The 24425-nt window shown below is 40.8% G+C and overlaps 1 protein-coding gene across 1 annotated transcript in view; it reads left to right on the top strand.

Annotated features, from left to right (window-relative positions):
- SKAP2 (src kinase associated phosphoprotein 2) overlaps nucleotides 1-24425 on the top strand; it is a 479896-nt gene that overhangs the window by 392987 nt on the left and 62484 nt on the right. Inside the window, exon 11 of the mRNA XM_030202306.1 lies at nucleotides 2009-2121. Coding sequence (XP_030058166.1) covers nucleotides 2009-2121 — 113 coding nt within the window. The remainder of the gene's footprint in view (nucleotides 1-2008; nucleotides 2122-24425) is intronic.

The following is a 24425-nucleotide window of genomic DNA, read 5'->3' as shown; positions in this document are numbered from 1 at the left end:
AATTATTTATTTATTTCCTCCCATGCGCACCATTTTCGGTGGTAATCAGTAGTTGGCGCATGCTGACCAGTCACTGCACGTATAGCATGTGAGCCCTTACCACTAGATCAATGGGTGGCATTAAGGGCTCAGGCCGACTTTAGACACACGCTGGTTTCAGTTTTACCACATGCCCTTTTCCCATCACATTAAAAAAAAATAACTTTTGCAGACACAGTAAAAACTGGCCCGGCGCACACCTAATACATGCGCCTAGACTGCCGCAGGCCACTTTTTTATTGAGTCTTAGTAAAAGGGCCCTGTGGAGGGGCATAATCGAACGGGGCACCCAAAACATCCCGCGAAGTTCAATTATTACTCATAAAACTTATCTGTGTTTTATGTAATAAAACTGGACCCACACCAACATGGGCTGTGTTTCGCCATGCTGCATCAGGGCAAAAGGTCCTCATTTAAAGCGTTGCATCATTTTGGCATCCACATTGCTCCTCTGCAATTAAGAAGTAGTAAAAAGTCATAGAATAGGGAAGGCGAAGATGATTTTGACAAGCTTTATGCACTCTTTCTAAAAAGTGTTTTTGGAATGAATCTACAGGCACTGGGTTGATTACTTGATTGATCTTAAGAAATTGCAAACATGTAGAGAAAAAGATCTCAGAAGCAGAGCAGTGTTCATTACCTGCATCAAACATGTGCTCAATTTAATCACTGGTCAGAAAAACTTCCTGTTGAAATTTGCTTCAAAATCAGAGGTTCAAGGACCAACATGATACCAGACATTCGAAAAGTGAAAGAGTACTGGTCTTCTGCTCATCAACATGCACTGTGTATATAACCTGAATTAAAGTTCTACTTATCTGATAAAGAAACCCATTTAACCTTCATTCATATGGCAAAACCTGAAGCTTGAGACTTGATTTAAACTCCCAACAGGGGCCCCCTGTTTCACGATAAAGCTGCTTCAGAGGAATTAGTGCACCAACTCTCACAAACTTGGCTTACAATTTTTTTTTTCTTTTTTAACCAGTCCCTCCCCTTGGTCTGGAAACTGTGGGGGTACAAACAGGTCACAGTAGAATACTTTAAGTGGAGCCACTAGAGTTATCCACCTAAAGCAGAACTTTATGGGGTGTCTACACAAGTAAAAATAACCATATTCACTAGAAGTTCAGTCTTGGATCTTATTCCTATCAGTAATTTATAGCTGTCTGAAAGAGTTGACCGTAAGAATACTTTTTACATTCATAGTTTTGTTTGCCCACCCAACTTAAACTGATTTACAGCCTGTAGTGTTGGAAGTCCAGCCACAAGACAATATAGAAGCACAACACTGAAAGAAAAGTTAGTTAAAGTAAAATTCAAGTAGCATTGCTCCATAATCTTTAGCATCTACAGAGCAGAGCAATTTGATGGATGACTCTTCATTTATGTGATATACCCTCATTTTGCAGCATTTAGTATGCACACAGATCCTTCAACACCTACCTAGTCTTGCAACTAATGACACTAGGATAAAACTAAATTCAGTGCATTTCAAGTGCTGCTATCTTTTTAGAAATTATTCTTGCTGGGTTTTTAACATGGTATCAGCCTCTTTTGAAAAAAATCAATAAAATGTATTATACTTTAAAAAATAGAGGGGTCTTTTTACTAATCTGTGGCCATTTCGGGGGGAGCACTTACCTGGCGATAACCGGGTAGCTCACAGTACTGCCCGATTACCGCCGAGTAAACACAGGCGCTGCAAAAATAAAAAATATTTTTGTAGTTCTGGAAATGGCGGTACTTCTGCTTTAGCGAGCAGTAAGCCCCACTTAGTAAAAGAGCCCCAGACTGCATCAACCCCTGCCAAATGGGGCTTGAAGAGCACCTATCAATAGTGAGGTATACTATTTGCTGTAAGATAAAACAGAGTAACCAATTATACAGGTTTTTTTTTTAAATTCATAGCGAATGTAAATATTACATTCTCAGATATTTAATGTATGCTTTTCTGTTGTCTTTATAGGAAATAAAAATGACGATTATGGTAATTTCTATCAAGGCTTGTGGGACTGCTCAGGAGATCACCCTGATGAATTGACATTTAAACGTGGTGATGCCATCTACATTATCAGCAAGGTATGTTACTGAGGACAGGCAGCTGCAGAGTATGAGTAGCATTGATTAACTGGCAATGAAAGTGCCAGGCAGGGAGAAACAGCACGTCATGAGCTGATTGTATAGTTTTCTTTTGGCCTTAGTCCTGCTACTAACTTCCTTGTATACAATCTGAGCTTCTAGTTCTGTATAAACTGCATTCAGCGATATAATAATTAATTACTTTCGCAGATGAAAATACAATCAGATTTCAAACATAGTCCAATAGCAGGAATCAACTTAAAAGTATGTTTACTGTAATGTAGATCTTGGCTAGTCTCCATTAAACCAACTATACCAAAGACAATTAACTTTTCTGCTTGTCAACATTGTATACTACAATATTCTGCATTATGTTTTTGTTTCCTTTTCCTTTATGTTCTCCACTGGGTAGATTATGATTTGCAGTGCAATTCACTTCTGGAAGTTCTTTGTTTGAGGAATAAGCTTTTCATCTCTGTACAAATACTACAGATGTTCCAGGAGTTTCAAATGGGTGCTTATTTAGTCTGTCAACTTGTGACCATTTTTAGCCCTGTTTTCCTCAGTTATTTGTTAAGCTGGTCTTCTGTTTGAGAAGGACTTATACTGTGATTCAAGAGTGAACAAACATGATTGATTTTTCTTGTCCCTTTATGTCTTCTTTCATTCAGTTCATATTGGAGTGTGCTTTGTACATCAACCTGATTTTTAAATATGCTGGCTGAACAAATTGTACAATGTATCAGCCTTTTTAAAATACTGGTCAATATTCAAAAGCACTTATGTGGTCAGCATCCAATGCTAATCACATAACGATCTTAAAAAAACATTCTGTGCCATCTAATGGATATATTTTGAATGGACTACTCAATGTCGGGCTGAAAGTCATCCATTTAGATTTAGGAGGGGCTGAGGGTGTTCTAGAGGCAGAACCAAGGTGCATCAATATAGCAGTGATATTTACTTATTTAGACACTATACAAATTCATTTAGAGGGAAATTCTGTAACAGGGCACCCACGGTTATGTGCCACTTGAGCATGTAAGAGTACATAAATGGTAGCAAAACACCAAAGCACTTTTCTGTAAGATGCTATGGAACAGAAACAATCCTTGTATCCCTATTTTATTATCTTCATAGAAACAGGGGATTTGCCTCAAAGTTAGTACTGCTGGATTTCTCAGCAGTTTTTGACATTCTAGGTCACAATATCATGCTAGTATGACTGGCAGAAACCGGTCTCAATGGAATAGTATTTGCTTAGTTCGGATCCTATCTGTCAAACAGTCCATACTTTTTGGCAGTACTTCATTGCCACCATGGGCACTAATCTGTGGGGTACCACAGGGATCGATACTGTCACCTATTCTGTTCAATATGTACCTCAAGCCACTAGCTGATCTGATTTGGTCAATGGATACTCAGTTCTACATCTACGTGGATGATATTCAGCTACTAATATCCATTGAACCTGACTTACCTACAGCCTTGAATAAACTGATTACCTGTCTAAAATCAGTTCAAAAATGGGCTAAACACAACAAACTTTGCCTGAACCCAAGTAAAACCGAGCTTCTCGTGGTCCCTAACACAAGTATATATATAAAATCATGTAAATACGTACATAAAATCTTGTAAATATGAACTGTCCCTCAAATCACAAGTCAGGAACTTTGGAAAGCAGCTCAATTCAACACTTATTCTGATCCCCCAAATCCAAGCAACCTTCAAGAGCTGCTTCTGTCATTTGCAACAACTACTCTGCCTCTCTCTTTACATTAAGAGAGCAAATCATGTCTCAGTTGTACAAGCCATAATAACATTGAGACTGGATTACTGTAATGCACTCTACAGTGGCCTGATTACAAAGGGTCTGCACTAGCTCTAATTGATTCAAAATACTGCATCAAGAGTAATAAAAGGTTGTAAGTGACGTGACCACATCACACCAATTTTGCAAAAACTTCACTGGCTGCCAGTACAGTACAGGGCTAAATTTAAAACTATCTTTGATCTTCAAGAGCCTTAAAGGAAATGGCCCAGAGTTCTTAAAGAACAGGATCGCCCTCTACACACTTCCATGGACCTAAGGTCCTCCCAATAAGTATCCCTAACCACACCCTCTCCAAAGGATATCACCCGATGTGATACCTGCTAACGAGTCTTCTCTGCAGTAGCCCCCACACGCTGGAATTCACTCCCTGAAAGGCTTTGCTTAACACAATTTCAGGAAGCAGGTGAAAGCTTGGCTCTTCAACTAGGCCTTTAATGGAAGTAACTAACTTGCAAGGCATGTTTATCCACTCTTACCTAGCCAAGATAATGTTCAAGCACCTTTCTGACCTCATGTACAATTTTCTTACTCCTGTTACTTTATCTTATCTATCCATATGTTCCATCTTTGCTTACACCCTATGCAGTCTAGTAACATGTTAAATTTCATATTGTGTCGACATTGTAATGTAGCATACTAACTAACTATACATTTTGCAAACTCCTTTTAGAGAGTTAGATTATTTCAAGAGTTTGTTTTCTCCTGCTAAATATTAGAATGTAGCATACTGTGTCATACATTGCATTGCTATTTGAATATTTTACTGCGGTAATTTGCTTATGTTTGATTATTCTTGCTCTACACTGCCTTGAGTGAATTCTATCAAAAAGTGTCTAAAAGGAGGTACTCAAATAGTAGTCTTGACTATAAATGGGTAAGTTTATCCATTGAAGTTTAGTTAAATGGATATGGCTGCTGTCAGGCATACAGGTAAACAGATAATTATGCTCTTCTCTTTATATTTCAGCCTTCTTTCTGAACGATGCATCCTTAATTTTTATCAATTTGATTTCAAAGATTTTGCCATCACAGTAATCAGTAGGCCTCCTCATTTCTGATCCCCTGACCTTGCCAATTCTCATAAATGGACTGGCATCCCACTGCATTGTGACATTTGTCATCCCACTTTTTCCATTTGCATTCATCATTACAGGTATCACACTTCAACAGTGGCCAGAAGACTCCTTCCAAAATATGGAACACATGCATTTATACTATCTTCATCAGAATAACAAAACACTAAAAGGCTAGCCACCATTTTAGATAGCCTTAATTCAGTGCTGTGCAGATCGGTTAGTACATTGGCATTAGAGCACGAGTCCCTACTGCTTACAAAGTAGGGGGTATGTTTACTAAGGTGTGTTAGCGTTTTTAACGCACCTGTAAATTGAAGGCACGTTAAACACTAACGTGCCTATACATTTCTATGGACGCATTAGCGTTTAACGTGCGTAAACCATTTACATGCGTTACAAATGCTAGCGCTCTGCTTAGTAAACATAGGCGTTGGTGGCAATAGGAGCTCACAAGCTAATAGAAAAATCGGAAATTTGGACATTTTGGACTAGATTCTATATATCGCGCCTAAAAATTTGGTGCTGAAATGAAATTCGCCTAAGTGCATTCTATAATGTATGCTTCAATATAGGTGTACTTTATAGAATAAGCCTAAATTAATACGTGGTTTATAGAATACGCCGAGCACCTGTATGCACGACTAAATTTAATTGCGGGCAATTACACAAAGTAAAACCTAGTTTAAATGCTAACGCATAAATTAGGAGCAGACTAGGTGTTTTCTATAATAGCACGCATAGATTTTAGAAACACTCATGACCCGCCCATGGCCACGCCCCCTTGTCAGCTTTGCAACTTAGAATTTACACGCAGCTTGTTATAGAATATATCTAGACAGTTTTGTGCGTAAATTCTAGTTAATGTCAATAATTCTTAATTGGCAATTAGCGCTGATTGGCTTATTAACCAATCAGGTTATGCGCATTGTTCCGAAATACACTTCGATTTCTGCACAGAAATCTTGGCGCAAAATATAGAAACTGGGGGTTTACCCTTGTAGTAAAAATGGCTTTAGGGCGTGGGAAAGACCCACGTAAGGTTGTCCTAGTTTGCTGCAGCTTTGTAAAAGGGCCCCTTAGTTTTTATTTAACTTCTAACCAGAGACGAGAACACCTACAGTGTTACTGACTAACAGTGTACTACTACACTTAACTTACACAGGATCCTTTGTTAGCCTGCACTGTTGCCAAATTTAAATACAAAGCATATTGTCACGTCTGTGGTCGTGATCCCTCTCAGACTTACCTTATTTCTGGGGGTCAGCTTCTGAGCTGGTTTCTGTCTGTCCTTTCTGAGTTAGTTCTGTCTCTGTGTGCTGGCTTGCTTCCAGCATGGCTCTGATTACTCCACTATACTGCACCTGTGTGTGTTGAGCCTCTCTATGCTTCAGTATGTTTTCTGCCTGCTTCTTGGTTTGTGCTCCCCTCGTCCTCTGGTGACTAGAACCGGTGGCTGCCATAGACTGTCTTGCTGTCCCTTCCTGTTCCAGGCTTCAGCCCAGTCCGGTCCGGATCTTCCAGGCTGCCAGACTTGTCTTTCTTGTTTGTGCCTGAACAGCACCCGTAGTTGCCTTGAGATTGCTGCGGTAACCAGGAGTAACCGGGCAGTGATTACTGCCAGGTACACACCAGCGCTACAAAAATTGAATTGTTTTTGCTGCGCTGGAAATGGAGCACACTGGGGGAGGGCACTACTGCCAGGTTGCTGCGGTAGCCCGGCGGTACTTCCTTTTTATCAAGCAGTGAGCCCGTGTTGGGCTTACCGCTGCTTCATAAAAAAGGGCCCTTAAATGACCTTTACAAAATTCTAGCTTAGTGTGTGCATTTCACACCTAATCTTGGGCGTGAGAATTTACTCCAAGCAAAAGCTAGTGTAAATGCTCGCGTCCAACTGATGACAATTAGGCATGCAAATGCAGGTATTCTATAACATCCTACCTAATTTCTAGGAATGCCACTGACCGCCCAAGCCACTCCCATGGCCACACCCCCTTTGGAGTTCCATGCTACTAAATTTAGGCGCGCATGTTATGGAATAGAGCATAGGGCAGATCCACGCATAGGTGGAGGTTCTATATATGGCACCTAAAAAATTGACATGGAAATCAATGCTGACTAAGTGTGTCCTATAAGTGGCGCCTTGATTTAGGCACAATATTTAGAATAAGCTTAGATGATATCCCAGTGTCTAAAACTACGTGCCTCCATTTACATCAACAAAAACATGGCATAAATCCTAGCATGTACATTTACGCACTCTGGGTCATATTCTATAACTACGTGCATAAATTTCAGAACGCCCATGAAACGCCCATTTCCTCACCAATTAACACATCCTTTTTTGCCTATGTGCATTAGAAATTAGGCAAATTTCAGAATGTGCTTAGCGAGTTGTGTGCATAAATTCTAATTATTACCAATTAGTGCTCATTATTAGCTGTTATGCTGATTAGCTTGTTAAGCCAATTAAGTTAAGCGCATTGTTATAGAATACGCTTGGATTTTGGCACAGATCTCTAGGCACGCTATATAAAATTCGGGGGATAACTCCTAATTATTGCCAGTTAAGTGTTTGTTATTGCCAATAATTGTTATTACCTAATTGGTTAATTATTTTAATGGATCTATGATTTGCATCTAAAATTGTGCACCCAATTTTGGGTGACCTATACAGAATTTGCCAGTTTACCCCACGTCACAGGTTGAAATCCTAAGTCCTTCTGTTAGACAGTTTTTTGTGTCTTCTGTGAATAGTCTCACCAGTCACGCAGTTCAGGCCCTAGTAAATCTGTTCCATCACTAAATTCTCTGTCACAGCTCTGAATAATTGCCACAGTTTCTGCCAGTATCTGCGGTGCAAGAATGTGTCACTGCTGCTCTTTGGTTATAGCTGGCCTATGCGTAAATGGAGGGCTTTAAGTTTCAGTATTGTCAGTCCAGTTACTTTCCTGAGAAATAAATTCACCATAAATAATCTAAAAATCCCCCAGAAAGCTAAAAGTGCAGACATAAGCATAATACATAAAAGTTTTATAGTTAATCAGGCTGAGTTAACATGTTTCTGTAGGTGAATGCCTTTATTAATTTGACAACTGAATTATAGTATTTATTTATCGATTTACTGCCTTTTTGAGGAAATTTACCTGATAGTGTACAGCAAGAATAAGCCAGACATAGGCAATAGATAATTATAGCAGTAACAATATTTAAATAACAGCACACACTATGGCATAGTATGCTGCTTACAAGGTTGGTATGAAATACATTAAAACACCATAGACAGCATAGGAAATGGAACATATAGATAGATAAGATAGAGTAGCAGGAGTTAGATAGAAAGTAAGGGTGTCTAGCTTAAGGAAAAATTGCATGTAAAATCAGAAAAGTGTATGAAAATGGTTTCAGCTAGAGTAGGAGTAAATAAGCCAGTCCTGCTTTAGTATGTACAACAGATGTTAGTCCTTGTGTGCGTGACTAGCTAGTAGCCAGGTGCAGCTGGGTTCCACCCAGTTTAGGCTCAAGCCCATCCAGCAGCTGTGCACCTTTGTCAGGGGCAGCATTGGAGGGAGTCAAACTGGGCTCCATATATATGGTGGGCCGCCATGGTCTGGAATCTCCCTCTCTCCCCCCCCCAGTCTATCTTAACAGGTGTATTTCTTCATGGGGGTCACTTGCAGCAGCAGTGATTTACTCATGCTGTCTACAGCTGACCCAGAAGCCTTCCCTCTGCCACGTCCCGCCTCCCTCTGACGCAACTTCCAAAGTACCATAAGGCAGCTGCTAGAGGTCATGGCAGCCATTTTGAGGAGGCTGCAAAGCCTATATCCTAAAAAAACTTCAGACCGCCCAAAATACAGCAGCAAGACTAATCTTTGGCAGATCACGTTTTGAGAGTGCAACTCCTCTCCGTGTAAAACTGCACTGGCTCCCAATCAAAGAACGTATCAATTTCAAAGCCCAGACTTTAATCCACAAGATAATACACAGAGAATCTCCGAACTATATGATAAATCTGGTCAACCTTCCAGCAAGAAACATGTCTGTATCCTCACGAAAGTACCTCGACCTGCACTACCCCAGCTGTAAAGGTCTCAAGTACAAAACTTATTATGGATCCAATTTCTCCTTCCTGGGAAGCCGTCTATGGAACGCTCTCCCTAGACCTATCCGAGCAGTCCATGACCACCTACCATTCAGAAAAGCACTAAAAGCCCATCTATTCAAACAAGCCTACCCAAAAGACCCAGATTAATCTCATGAACCCATCTACCTTACATATACTGAAGAGAAAACGACATTGACCCAGAATCTATCTCCCACCTTACCCTCCTCTATCACCTGTCTCTACCTACCTACCCATCCATTTACTCCCATCCATCCTTCTATTATGTTATACTTAATTTCCTACTTTACATAACAAAATTCTGTGTTACCTATTACTATTTAAGCCGCATTGAGCCTGCTTTTAGTGGGAAAGTGCGGGATACAAATATAATAAATAATAATAATAATAGACAGGAGCAAGTAGGCATTGCTCCTGCCTGTTTCCCAATAGACCACCAAGGATCATGCAGGTAGACCTGCTGCAATCCTGGGAGGGGAGGTCTTGATGTTTCAATGGGGTGGGGAGGTCTGGGGGGGCTTCATGTTCTACTGAAGGGGGTCTTGATGTTCTGGGGGGAGTGAAAGGGAGGGGGCTTCTGGGAGAGTTCGGGAAGTTCAAGTTTAGGATGGGGGGGATCAGCACACTTCAAACTGGAACCTGAAAATTTTGCAAATATTGGCCGATATTCAGTGTCAGCACCTGCGTAGGCGTAGCTAAATGACCAAAGTTTATGCTGTCCTATTTGGTCATTTAGCTATTTGGGCATAGGCACTGGTACTGAATATTGCCATCACCCACGTAGCAGCCAACTCCTCCTCAATGCCTCTGGAACAGTCCTCTGGTCTACTTACAAAATGGCTGGTCAGAGCTGATATTCAGCAACCCTGCCCGGTTAAATTTTGCTGAATATCAGTGCCTGGCCTGCAGGGCACAATTTAAGCAGGCAGGAACCTCTCATACTCACTTAAATCGTTTTAAGTATCAACCGAAAAATGTCCAGACAACAAAAGGTAGAAAAATGTTTTATTTTGAATTTATTAATTGGAATATGCTTAGCAGATGACTCTGTATTGTGTTCAGTAGAAAAGGAAATGCATCAAGAGTAATAAAAGGTTGTATTACATGCTGAGTTTGGGGTTCCCAGTTCAATATTTGTCTACATATTTTTATATCTAATTTGTGAGCCATTGGTCTAGATTAGTGAGGGTCTGCCAGTTTATTGTATTAATGACAGTTGCGGAGATGGGGGGGGGGGGGGAGGCGGGTGTGCTCCTTATTAATGCAGTCCTTATTTTCTAACACCAGCTTTGACCTTACTGTAGCTGCTTAGGACCCCTAAGCACCACCAGCTGAGGACCTCCTCCAAAGGTAGCCTGAACTCCTTTCTATCAAGCTCAGCATCGTCCTTGAGCCACCAAAGCCAACAGCTGAGCATGTGCGGGGTGCTGGTGTTAGTAGCTCAAGGACTCTGCTGTTGACTGCCAAGCTTGTTAAAGGGGAGTTCTGGTTACCTTCGGAGGAGGTCTTCAGCTAGCAGAGCTTGGGGATCCTCCCCAGATAAAGTATTTATTTTATTGAGTTGGGATGCACTGGGGAAGGAGGTTATTCCGCTGCTAGCTATCACAGTGCCACATGCAGTTTAGTCTGCCTGTCTCACCGGAATCTTGACTCATCATTTGGATTTTAGCTACAATTTTCTTGATAGGCACTGTGTGTACTGGGAACATTCTATTATCTGGGTTACATGATTTTTGTCAGTGCTAATAGCACCATGGTCTACCATTTAACAAGAAATGCATGCCCCATTTACAATAACAAGTTTCTAAGGTCAGTAACTTGCTCCTGCTCTGTGGGGCCCTAAGCTGCGGTAGGCTCTATGTGCATGCAGCTCATGCCCAAATGAGACTACCGCCAGGCCAGCACGCCCTCCTGGCGATAATTTCAGATTTGGCACGTTCCCATAATGCATGGTTGAATTATTTATTTTCTCCTACATGCGCCAGTTCTGGAGGTAATCGGCATTTGACACGTGCTGACCAGTCACTGCACACGTTGCGTGTGAGCCTTTACCGCTAGATCAATGGGTGGTGGTAAGGGTTCAGGCTGGTTTTGGAAGTGTGCAGGTTTCATTTTTACCGCAGGCCCTTTTCCCGTCTCATTAAAAAAGCCATTTTTTGTAGATGTGGTAAAAACTGACCCAACGTGCGCCCAATACACACACCTACACTACCGCAGGCCACGTTTTACCGCGGCTTAGTAAAAGGACCCCTATATGAAATGCAACTGGAAAGACAAAAAAGTAGCGGCATGTCATCATGTAGAGTTCTTCAGTGTGCAGAGTTTATAGTTTCCTACATCTGAATGCTTCACAGACCGAGAAGGCTCTCCATGTGCAAATAGCAGCTTGTTCCTATGCCTTTCATACAAGTGTAAAAGTGATTTTAGAAAGACAGCTTTTAGATGTGATGATTCACACTATTTCTGGATGTCAAGGAAGCGTGGTTAGGTCATGGAGAATAGTTTGGGTGGGCTTACAATATCAATGTGAATTGTAGATGTTGGCATTTACATCTGCCCTGAGGCAGGCATAAATGCCTGCTTGAATAGGCAGCTGTAAAGACTGAGGTCAGCCCCACCAATCAACTCCCCTGACATCCAAACTCTCCCCTACCCTCCCACATCAAGGCAGTCACTAGAACCCCCCTCCCCCCCCCCAAAAAAAAAACACCACTTACATCAGATTTGACCTTTAGCAGTAGTAGCACAAGATTACAGCTTGGGGAAGGAACCATTTTGAACCTGGACTGGCAAGAGCAACTGGGGATTGCGTCTGTTCCCACTAGACTACCAGGGATGGGATTGGGAGTGACGTGAATAAACATGGATAAATGTGAGTTGGTTGATACTGTATATTGTATCTAGATTTTCAGAAAGCTTTTAACAAAGTTTGTCATGAGAGACTCCTGAGAAAATTAAAAGTCATGGAATAGGAGGCAATGTTCTGTTATGGATTAGGAATTGGTTATTGGACAGAAAACAGAGGGTAGGGTTAAATAACCATTTTTCTTAATGGAGGAGGGTGAACAGTGGACTGCCGCAGGGATCTTTATTGAGACTGGTGCTATTTAACGTATTTATAAATGATCTGGAAATTGGAACAAGTGAGGTGACTAAATTTGCAGATGACACAAAACTATTCAAAGTTGTCAAAACACATGCAGACTGTGAACAAATTACAGGGAGACCTTTGGAAGACTGGGCATCCAAATGGAAGATGAAATTTAATGTGGACAAATGCAAAGTGATTCACATTGGGAAGAATAATCTGAATCATAGTTACCTGATGCTAGGGTCCATCTTGGGAGTCAGCACCCAAGAAAAAGATCTAGGTGTCATTGTAGACAATAAGCTTAAATCTTCTGCCCAGTGTACGGCGGCGGCCAAAAAGCAAACAGGATGCTAGGAATTATTAGGAAATGGATGAAAATAAGACCAAGAATATTATAATGCTTCTGTATCACTCCATGGTGCGACCTCACCTTGAGTATTGCGTTCAGTTCTGGTTGCTGTATCTCAAAAAAGATATAGCGGAATTAGAAAATGTTCAAAGAAGAGCGACCAAAATGATAAAGAGGACGGAACGTCTGTCATATGAGGAAAGGCTAAAGAGGTCAGCTTGGAAAAGAGACAGTTGAGGGGAGATACGATTGAGGTCTACAGAATCCTGAGAGGTGTAGAATGGGTAAAAGTGAATTGATTTTTCACTCTTTCAGAAAGTACAAAGACCAGGGGGCACTCAATGAAATTACATGGAAATACTTTGAAAACAAATAGGAGGAAATATTTTTTTCACTCAACGAATAGTTAAGCTCTGGAACTCATTGCCAGAGGATGTGCTAACAATGGTTAGCATAACTGGGTTTAAAAAAGGTATGGACAAGTTCCTAGAGGAAACGTCCATAGCCTGCTATTGAGATAGGCATGGGGAAAGCCACTGCTTACCTTGGGATTGGTAGCATGGAATGTTGCTGCTATTTTGGTTACTTCCAGGTTCTAGTGACCTGAATTGGCCACTGTTAGAGGCAGGATACTGGGCTAGGTGGACCATTGTTCTGACTCAGTATTGCTATTTTTATTGTCTTATGACAGGTGGGCCATCAGTAGGGGCTTGATCTGGAGGGTTTCAGATGGTGGATCTCATGTTGAGGAGAGTCAGGAGGAAACTTGTAATAGAGTGGCTGCCTTGATGTCAGGGGGGCAGGGCCAGCTTTACCAACTGTGGTGCCCTGTGCAGACTAGCTTGGGCCTGCCCCCCTCCAGCGGTCCTGTATGTCCCCCTGTCTCCAATCACCTCCCCCTACTTTTAAAGTGTATGTCTCCATAGAGGATACCATTAGCAATTCGCATAGGCCATCTGCCACCAACCCTGAAACCTGTTTTCTGCTGCGTCCCTTCACCTTCTGATGTAACTTCCTGCTTCCACAAGGGTAGGACTCAAGGCGGAACACAGCAGAGAGCAGGCTCCAGCATCAGTAGTAGGCAGCTTATGTGAATCACTACTGCTGCCCTGAGTCCTATACAGAGAAGTGCTGTTTTAAGATAGAGTGGGGGCTGGTTCAGAGATAAGGGGATAGTCCAGTGTATGGCCCTAGGAGCACTGGTCCTTTTGCGGCCACCCCTGTTGCTCCTGCTTAAGGCCAGCCCTATAGGGGAGAAGGGAATGGGGCTTGGTGCCGGGGGTTGGGAATGAATCCGGGGGGGGGGGGGGGGAGTAGATTGGAAGGTGAGAAATGTTTAAAAGCTCCTTCCAGGCACATCTAGAAATAAGCTGCACCCTCCCCCCTCCTGTTTGATGTGGAGGGCTTTGGGCATGCAGTCCTGCACGTCCTTACTTGTATTTTACCACATGCTCTGCATTTGGCAGAGTCATCATAAAGTACTGTAGGAATTGTGCATGTCCCAACTTAGACTCTTAGGGGTCCTTTTACTAAGCCGTGGAAAAAGTGGCCTTTGTTAGTGTAGGCTTGTGTATTGTGTGGGTGCCAGGCCAGCTTTTACTGAGTCTGCAAAATAAAGGGCTTTTTTTAACAGGACAGGAAAAGGGCGTGCGGTAAAACTGAAACCGGCGCACGTCTAAAACCGGCCTGAGCCCTTAATGCCACCCATTGATCTAGCGGTAAAGGCTTACTTGCTACACGCGTGGTGACGGGTCGGTACACATCAACTTCCGATTACCGCCGGAAGCGACATGTGTGGGAGGAAATAAATAAATCATCCATGCGTTATAGGTAATCTAAAATTACACGGGGGTGCAGTAGCCTAGCAGTAGTCTCGTTTAGGCGCGTGCTGCACATGCATAGCATCTAACTTGCCTTTGTAAAAGGGCCCTATAATTCCTCTCTCCACGTTCTTTCTAAAATTGGGCTCCCAGCTATATGACTGTCTGGCATTCCACTAACTTCATAAACTAGAGGTAGGGCCTAACTGCAACCTTATTCTGTATTATTTTTGATCATGCTCTCTAAAGACCTACTTTTTGGAGTTAATATAAAGGAAAAGAAAAGTGGTTGATACAGATATGAAAGACATACAGCTTTGGTATGCCACGCTAGAATGGCTCATCATTGCTTGCATCTTTATAGTGTTAGTGGAACTGAGCCCTGACAACAGACTTAACATCCTTGCTCCTCTTCAAAGAGTAGACATGATTTCAGTGTAATGCCTTATCTGAAAAAGGGCATCCTCAATATTGTAGGTTTGCCTCTCATAGCATTATGATAGGGCATTGACTCAGTACTGACTCCTACATTTAGCTTTCCTTGGAAGGCTGCTAGACGAGTATTGACCTGGCCTGACCCTGCTTAGCTTCTGAGGTACCAGAAGATCAAAGCACAACATGGCAGGCACTTTGCTTTGGAAGAAAACTGTGTGACCTTTCTTAGAAACAGGTTTACATTTTAGATTTAAATATTCGTTAAAATAAAAAATAAAAACATTGTTCACAAGGATATGAAATAAAAAAAATAATTTGTTTAGACTGCAACAAAGATTTTCTAATGGAATTACTAGACAAATGTTTAGTTAAAATACACTTTCTCCATTTATTTATGTTTTATGCCATCTAGTGACTAAAGTGAGAAATGCAGTGGTTTGGCAGTTAATGTGCACATCGAAAATGGTGTCATAAATTTCACTTAACTTTGATGTAGCTATGAGTTATTATTTTCCCATCAGTTGTTATCCAAGTATTGGCATTAATCATTAAGAAATTGTGCTTGCTGATAAGGAATTAAGGGCAATCATTGTGTGCTTAAGGAGGAATGCATCAATAACAATATGACAAGAACATGAGTACAGATATAGTTTATTTTTGTTTGGGGTTTTTTTTATTTAATTTAAATGTACGTGGTAATAGACATGGTGTGTGATTTTGATATGTTGAACAGCTAGCCAAGTATTGGGGGATGGAGAATTATTATACAATGCAACTCACATTTTCCCTTAACATTCTATAAATCAACTGTCGTCCCACTAAAAAGTACTAGTATAACATGCAAGCAGCTTGGATGATTCAGATATTTTTATATTGCCCCATAAAACTTGCTAGATATAAAAAGGGAACAAAATTAATGTTCATGCATTGTTGAGAAAAACATTGTGTGAACTTCAAAACTGTTACAGTAGTTTTCTATTAGTCAACATATTAACATGATGAACATATGAAATTATGCAGCAACTACGTAGGATAAACACATCTAATTTATTTTAGTTAGTTACAATTTTTTTCAGATTTGTAAACCATCCAGGACCACAGCAATGTACTGTATTTACACCTGTGTTTACACAGGTGTGCTATAGGCACGTTAACGTTTTTAATGCATGTTAAACACTAAAGCGCATCAAACACTAACGCGCCTATAGGAATGTATTGGTGCGTTAGCATTTAATGTGCCTTAACTTTAAAGGTGCGTTAAAAAATGCTATTGCGCCTTAGTAAACATACTCCTTAATAAATAAAGTAATAGGTTTGTTAGGTAAATATTCTGACTTGGAAGCAAAACGTAGTAGGTCTTTAATTTTTTTCTGTAGTTCTAGTGAGCAGCTGTCTTGACCTTAAAACCCTCTGCCTGAGCTATCCTCCTCTTCAAAGGGCTTCTGGCTTTTTTGTACTTTTAACCTCTGCAGCTACAGTAACTAGTAGCACCTTGAATCCTCTTTCCCTTACGAAGGAGCAATGTAATAATTTACAGCAGATGCTGTAATTGAGAAATACTTTTTCTAAAAATTAGGTTTTTATTAATTCACTGGAATGATTGACATAGTTGAGAATAAACTGCAGGAGATTGTCCTCAGCTACCTTTTGTATGCATATGCTCAGCTATGAGTAAGACACTCACATTTTTTATTTTTTTATAGAGGGCAATTGCAGAGGAGGAGGAGGATTTTTTAGTCTGGGCCGTAATTCAGGTGCAGAAGCATGATCAGGCCATTGCATCTACGATATGGCACCTCACTTTAGATGAAAATGATCAGATTTCAGACCTGGTCCTGGAGACCTACAGTGTTGTACTTATTTATTTTTTAAATCAACATTCCAATAAGTTCACAATAATGCATAGGTAGTTCAGAGAATACAATCAGTATATAATAAAACACAAGAAAAAAAAAAAAAAGAAACCATAAAGGATAAAACACACAAATCATAAAAACCAATAAAACATACATTCAAATTCATAAACTATAAAAGAAGAGTGTGGTAGCCGTGTTAGTCCACTCTTAAGGTTATCAATAGAAATCAAACAAAATAAAACATGGAAAAGAAAATAAGATGATACCTTTTTAAGTTATGTCCAATAAAAAAGGTATCATCTTATTTTCTTTTCCATGTTTTATTTTGTTTGATTTCTATTGATAAACTATAAACAATGCCATTTACTTAAAAGCATATTCTAAAACAAAAAATTAACAAAGTTTTAAACACCACAAGACTATCAATTAAATAAGCTGCAATACATTCCTAAAACTTATATAAGCATTCCTCAATAATAGCTCTAAAATCCAGTGATGTTTTAGTCCAGAAAAAAAATTTAGTTCTAGTTTTTATTCATGTGCAAAATAAAACATGAATAAAAACTAAATAAATCCTAATAAATAAAATATATTATTCTTTTTTTTCTAGTTCTAACAATGATAATTTTAGTTTTTATTCAGTCCTACTTAATTGGCATAATGAGCCAATCAGCATTTTTAACAGTACTTAACAAGCAATAATGAGCACTAATTGGCAATTATCACAACTTATGCGCAGAAATTGCTAAGCATATTCTATAAAGAACTGCGCCTAAATTGTAAAGCGCACAGTTCAAAATAAATGTGTGTAGTTTAAAAGGGGCGTGTTAAGTGTTTTGTGGGCTTTCCAAAATTTCCATGCGTAATTACAGAATACAGGTCAGTGCACCTAAATCCACACACGCAGATTTACACCAGGTTTTTATTGGTGTAAATGGGCGTGTGTAGATTTAGGCGCTATGGAATCAACTAAGCATAGTCTATAAACCGTGCCTAAATCTTATAGAATACTCTTAGTTCCATGCCTAAGGGCCAGGTTCTATATATGGTAACTAAAAAATCTTCATGGAACTAAACATATTCTATAAGATTTAGTTGCAGTTTGTAGAATATGCTTAATCAATACCGTAGCACCTAAATTTACATGCGCCTGTTTATGCTAATAAAAGCCTGGTGTAAATCTGCATGTGTAGATTTATTTATTTATTTGTTTGTTACATTTGTATCCCACCTTTTCCCACTTACTAATAGGCTTACATAGTTCCGGAGAGGTAGTTACAGACTTCGGTGTGAACAAATACAGTATAGGGATACAATTACAATGACAAGTACAGTAAAGAAGTATCGGTAAATAGGTTGGGGTGAGTCAGACAAAATGTTAGGGTGTGATCATGTGTCGGGGTTGAAAACTGTCCGTTTCCTGATTAAAATGCCATATTTCATTATTTGGTGTTTGTCAGATACTGGCGCAGTGATCCATATTCTGTAATTACGTGCAGAAATTTTGGAACACCCATGTGCAGAAATTTTAGAACACACCCCTCTTAAACTACATGCGTTTATTTTGTACTGTGCGCTTTACAATTTAGGCGCAGTTCTTTATAGGATATGCTTAATGATTTCCATGCGTAAATTGTGATGATTGCCAATTAGTACTCATTGCTTGTTAAGTGCTGTTAAAATGCTGATTGGCTTGTTAGACCAATTAATTTACATGCACATTCTGTGCAGAAGTCTAGGTGCTACATGTAGAATCTGCTCCTAAATGCATGCTAAGCTAGTATTCTGTAAAGGTTGCTCCATGCAGAGCACCTTGTAGAGCAGGGGTTCTCAACCCAGTCCTTGGGATGTACCTAACCATTAAGGTTTTCAGGGTACCCATAATGAATATGCATGGCTAGATTTCCATGCCCTACATCCATGGTATGAAAATGTTCTCATGCATATTCATTGTGGGTATCCTGTAAACCTGACTAGCTAGGTGTGTCCTGAGGACTGGGTTGAGAACCCCTCCTTTAGAGAATACTAGCTTAGCACAGATCATAACAGAACTTTGGGCCACAATTTTAACTTTGTTTCATTTTGGTTATGGATTAAGGAGATGACTCCCTTAATCCCTCATGTAAGAGTCTGGCTGAAACCAGCACTGTTTTTTAAACCTATCCGTGCCTTTGAGCTGGTATAAAAACAGCTGTCCCTTTACATGTGTATTTCTTTTATAAAACCGGGAACCCCTGTGTAGATTTTAGTCCTGCCTAAACCCTCTGAAACCACACCCCATTTAAATCTCTGTTTGGTATAGATCTTCATGTGTAAATAGCAGCTTTGTAAAACCAATATTTACATCTGTGGGGCCCTTTTACTAAGCTGCGTAAGCATCTACACACGCCCAACGTTATCAAAATGGAGTTACCGCCCGGTTACCCTGTGGGTCTTGTGGTAATTTCATTTTTGGTGCGCATCCGATACACGCGGCCAAAAAATAATTTTTATTTTTGGACTTGCATATCGCACATGCGCCAAGTGGCATTTGGCACGCGTAGGTCATTACCGCCCGGTTACTGCGTGAGACTTTACCACTAGGTCAATGGCTGGCGGTAAGGTCACAGACCCAAAATGGATGCATGGCAATTTTGATTTTGCCGGACGTCCATTTTTGGCAAAAAAAATTTTTTAAATGCCTTTTTTACTGGCGCGCTGAAAAATGGATCGGCGCGCGCACTCAAAACCCACACCTAAACTACCACAAGCCATTTTTCAGCGCTCCTTAGTAAAAGGACCCCTAAAGTGATTATATATGTGTTAATGCCACAATTTACACACGAGTGTGTTTCTAAAATAATGGCCATAATACATACATAAAAATCTAATGGGTCAAGGGTAGCTCAATTGAGTACCGTACTGAACAGGTAAGTTCTCATAAACCATCTAAACTTAAGGCAGACTTATTACAGCTATTCTTCCTTTTGAAGGGAAATTCGTTATGTGCTATACATCTAAAAGGTTATGATTTTGACCAAAGCAACCTACAGTCTTTCATTGTAGGGTCATTGCTACATCATAAACCTGCAAGATTCTATAAATGGTGTACAAAATTTATGCATGCAAAATTGTATGGTATTCTGAGATGCACATGCAACAAAGAGGGGCATAATCAAACGACGCTGGCGAAATCGATCGCCAGCGATCTATTTTGGCGGCGCTGCAACAGCTGGCTGGAACCGTATTATCGAAAAAGATGGCCGGCCAACTTTTGTTTCGATAATACGGTTGGGGCCGGCCAAATGCCACAGATCACCGGGTTTGAGATGGCCGACTTTGTTTTTCAGCGATAATGGAAACTGGAACCGGCCATCTCAAACCCGGCCAAATCCAAGGCATTTGGCCGTGGGAGGGGCCAGCATTCGTAGTGCACTGGTACTTCTGGATGTTTAGATCTTGCTGATCAGTTATGTTATGACTTACTTGTTCAGGAGTGCTGTATTTTGTGATACTGTTTTGAGAAATGTTCAAGAAAGACTTCATACAAATAAAAAAAGTTCCTGCCGTGCATTTTCCCTTGATGGCCGTCCCTGACTTGCACTTCCCTTAATAGCCGTCTTTCTCTCCGAAAATGCACTTCTCTTAATGGCCATCTTTCTCCTTGAACAGGGAAATCAAAAGTTTTTGCACACTGCTTTTTTTGTAGTAACAGTGGGATTTGAACCAGCCACCTCTGCATTACAAGACCAGTGATGTAACCACTTGGCCACAGCTCCACTTACTTGGGTGTCCCTCCCTTTTGATTATACCCCTCCAGGTCTCTCTCAGCCACTCACAGACAGCTTAACACACTGTGATTGGCTGAAAGAGACCTGAAGGGGTATAATCAAAAGGGAGGAATAGCCAAGTAAGTGGAGCTGTGGCCTAGTGGTTATATCATGGCTCTTGTAATGTAGAGGTGGCTGGTTCAAATCCCACTGTTACTACTAAAAAAAACTGTGAGCAAAAACTGTTTTGATTTCCCTGTTTGGGGAGAAAGCCGGCCATTAAGAGAAGTGCACTTTCAGAGAGAAAGACGGCTATTAAGGGAAGTGCACGTCAGGGACAGCCATCAAGGGAAAATGAATGGCAGGGACTTTTTTAATTTGTATGAAGTCTTTCTTGAACATTTCTCAAAACAGTATCACAAAATACAGCACTCCAGAACAAGTAAGTCATAACATAACTGATCAGCAAGATCCTTTTTTTTTTTTTACGAGCTGGCCAACTGGCTTCCCCTCCTAGGAAGGAAATGTTTTAAAGTTTTTTTTTTGGGTGGGAGGGGGTTGGTGATCACTGGAGGAGTATGGGGAGGTCATCCCCGATTCCTTCCGGTGGTCATCTGGTCAGTTTGGGCATCTTTTTGAGATTTGGTCGTGAAAATAAATAGACCAAGTAAAACCGGCCAAATGCTCGTCATCGCCGGTTTTCTTTTTTCCATTATCAGCTGAAGCCGGCCATCTCGTAAGCACGCCCACATCCCGCCTTCATTACCCTTCCGACACGCCCCCTTGAAGTTTAGCCGCCTCCGCGACGGAATGCCGGCGAGTGTGTCTAAAAATCGATTATACCGATTTGGCCGGTTTTAGGAGATGGCCGGCTATCTCCCGATTTTGTGTCGGAAGATCGCTGGCGATCTCTTTTGAAAATAAGCCTGTAAATTGACTAGCAAGACAATTAGAGCCAACAATTAATTATTGGCATTAGTTGACAACAATTTGGATTTGTAAATGTATCTTGCTAAGTGCTATTCTATAATTTCTATACAGATCAGTGCACATGGTTTTTAGCACACAACACAAAAGGGGGCGTAGCCATAGGAGGAACATTTTCAGGTTAAGGGTGGTCACTAAAGATGCGCATAGTATTACTGAATATCGGGGATCTACACCTAATGTAAGCACCTGGATTCACATCAGGTTTCAGTTGGTGTAAATCCTCACACCCAAAGTTTGGTGTAGAAAACAGCTTTAAGCGCTATTCTATAAATGGTATTCAACTTGGACTGCCGTTTATAAAATAGCGTTCCATTCATTATCAGTTTTAAAACATTTGGGGGCAATTGTATAACAAGTCTCCTCCAGTTAGGCATCCTGATAGCGTGTGATAGGCATTTTTGCCCTTTTTTCCCATTGTCTCCTTCTAATGTTTCTATGTTGATGTCCCATTGTTAAATTCCCAATGATATTCGAATGTCTCGCACAACTCTGTTCAATGTAATCCATAACCTAATTGTAACAGATGTATTTCTATTATTCATGTCTTATTGTAAGCCACACTGAGCCCGCAAATAGGTGGGAAAATATGGGATACAAATGCAATAAATAAATTATAGAATACTACAGCGTGCCCACCAGGCATCCGTTGTTACATTAACCATAGATCTGGTGTAACTGCTGACATCTAAGTACAGCAGTGATGCATACAACTTATATGTGAGTTATATGTGTAACTGAGAGCCCTACCTATGTTCCGCCCATGCTGTTCTCACACATTTATTTATGCATTGGGATTTATTAACCGCCTTTATGAAGAGATTCACCCAAGGCGGTGTACATCAGGTACAGTTTAACATAAAACTTACAATTTTGTTAACAGCATAACAAAAGTAAAATGACAAAATATAAACACAAATACGATAAGGGGCTCATTTTCAAAAGAGAAAAACATCCAAAAAGTGTCCATTGGGTAACCCCCGGTGGGTGGCTAGGCATTTTGTGACAGTACCCCTGGGCGCTTAGTTATAGAATTGCCCTTAAAATGTATACAGAGATGTAATTTAGTTTTACTTTCCCACAAATAACTAGGACAAATGCCATTTTAAAGCCTTAAATGTGAGACATACCATTTAAAATGGGCGCACAGCTGGCCAGGCAATCAATGTAGCTCACACAAAATAGTACTATGTGATCTCAGACTGCATTCAGTTCAGTAATGAGTGACACTGCTGTATTTTCAATCAACTGAAGCACTCTTTGCTAGCAATCTTCCATGTCATAAAATAAGAACAGACTTCAGCTGAGTAGTCAAAAATAAGGTTTTCTAACATATAGAGAATAAGAGATGGGTTTTTTTTTCCATAATAGAGGAGATTCCACATCAAGTATAACATTTAATACTCCCAACACTTTTACTGCTGCATTAGCACTTCAGAAAGCATTAGCACATTCTAATACAGTGGTTTCCAAACCTGTCCTGGGGGCTTCCCAGCCAGTCAGGCTTTCAGAATATCTACAATGAATATTCATGAGAGAGATTTGCATGTAATGGTGGTAATGGTGGTAGTGGAGGCAGGACAGGTTTGGGAACCACTGCTTTAGTTCATTGGCTTTCTAGAGTTGGAACTGGTCACTATGGAGGTAATTTTATAAAGAGGGCATCAACATTTAGGTTCCAAGAACACACATAAATGGCCAGAATACTGGCATATATGCATGTAAAAGCCAATACTTCAGCTATGTGCTGTTCTATAAGATGGCACCTAGATGTAATGGCACATAGTTTGAAAGTGGGTGTACACATAGGTGGCCACTCTACTTCTCTACAACTTTTCTCTTATTGAGAGCCTTCGAGGTCCTTGAGATCTCCTATGCCTGCACAAACTATAACTCAGGCTGCCTCCACACCACTATCTCAACTGGTACTGGCACCTGCTCTATGGCAGGAAATCCAGGCTGTGTTTAAAGAGGAGCTCTCAGGGCTATTGCATATGCAGTCTATTCAGGCTTACAGGTTGCTTGTGCAAGCCTCAACCCAGCCCATAGATATATAAGAGAGAGAGTCACGGGAGAGGTCTCACATACCAGTTTGGTGTCAACCGTCTGGAGCACCACGAACCCAACCGACACATGCATCGACTTTAGCAGAGGAAGTTCTCCAGCCTCAGAGACTCATCTGCCTCAATGTAATTTGATGCAGAGCTGATGCTGTAGTCGAGACACTCTTCCACATATTTCCCAAGAACAGTACTTTGAAGAGTCAAACTCAAATCTCACCTTGGAGATGGAGCAGGACCCACAGGACCTCTCAGCTGAGGAGTCCTGTGGCATTCCATCTGATTCTTCTCTGCTGCCTGAGAGACGTAAGTCTCCTCCTGAAAGTATATCCTTCCCTGGTTTTTTTTCTGTGAGATGGCCCGAACCATACCTTTCAAATTGGAGACCTCTGTACAGTGGTAGATGGTTCCCCATAATCTCACCCAGGGACTTTGGTTTCAGCCCCTTCCACATCACAAAGTTCTCACCACAGATACCTCCATGGTGAGTTTGAGTGCTCATCTCGATGGTCTCCATACACAGGGTTCTTGGTCCCCACAGGAAAATGACAAAAATGAATTGCAAGTGGTCTGGAATGCTCTCAAATCTTAACAAGATCACATCCTCAATCAGATAATGATCAGGTTTGTTCCGGTAATACATTGCAATCTGGTTGTTCGCACGTACAACCAGATTGCAATGTATTACCTGAACAAACAAGGAGGAACAGGTTCTTACCACATCTGTCAGCAAGTAATTCATATATGGACTTGGGAAGCTTCTCAAAACATCTCTATTAGAGCTATTTATCTAGCCAGCAAACAGAATGCTGTGGCAGACAAACTGAGCAAAATCCTTCAGCCTCATGAATGATCCCTCAGCATGCCTGTGACTAGTTGAATAGCCCGGCAGTGGAGGAGCCCAGTGATAGACTGGTTCACTTC

Source organism: Microcaecilia unicolor, chromosome 1 (genome assembly GCF_901765095.1).
Source record: "Microcaecilia unicolor chromosome 1, aMicUni1.1, whole genome shotgun sequence".
NCBI classification, from domain to species: Eukaryota; Metazoa; Chordata; class Amphibia; order Gymnophiona; family Siphonopidae; genus Microcaecilia; species Microcaecilia unicolor.
Note: the sequence above shows the minus strand (reverse complement) of the source record. Positions and strands in the feature narration are given on the sequence as shown.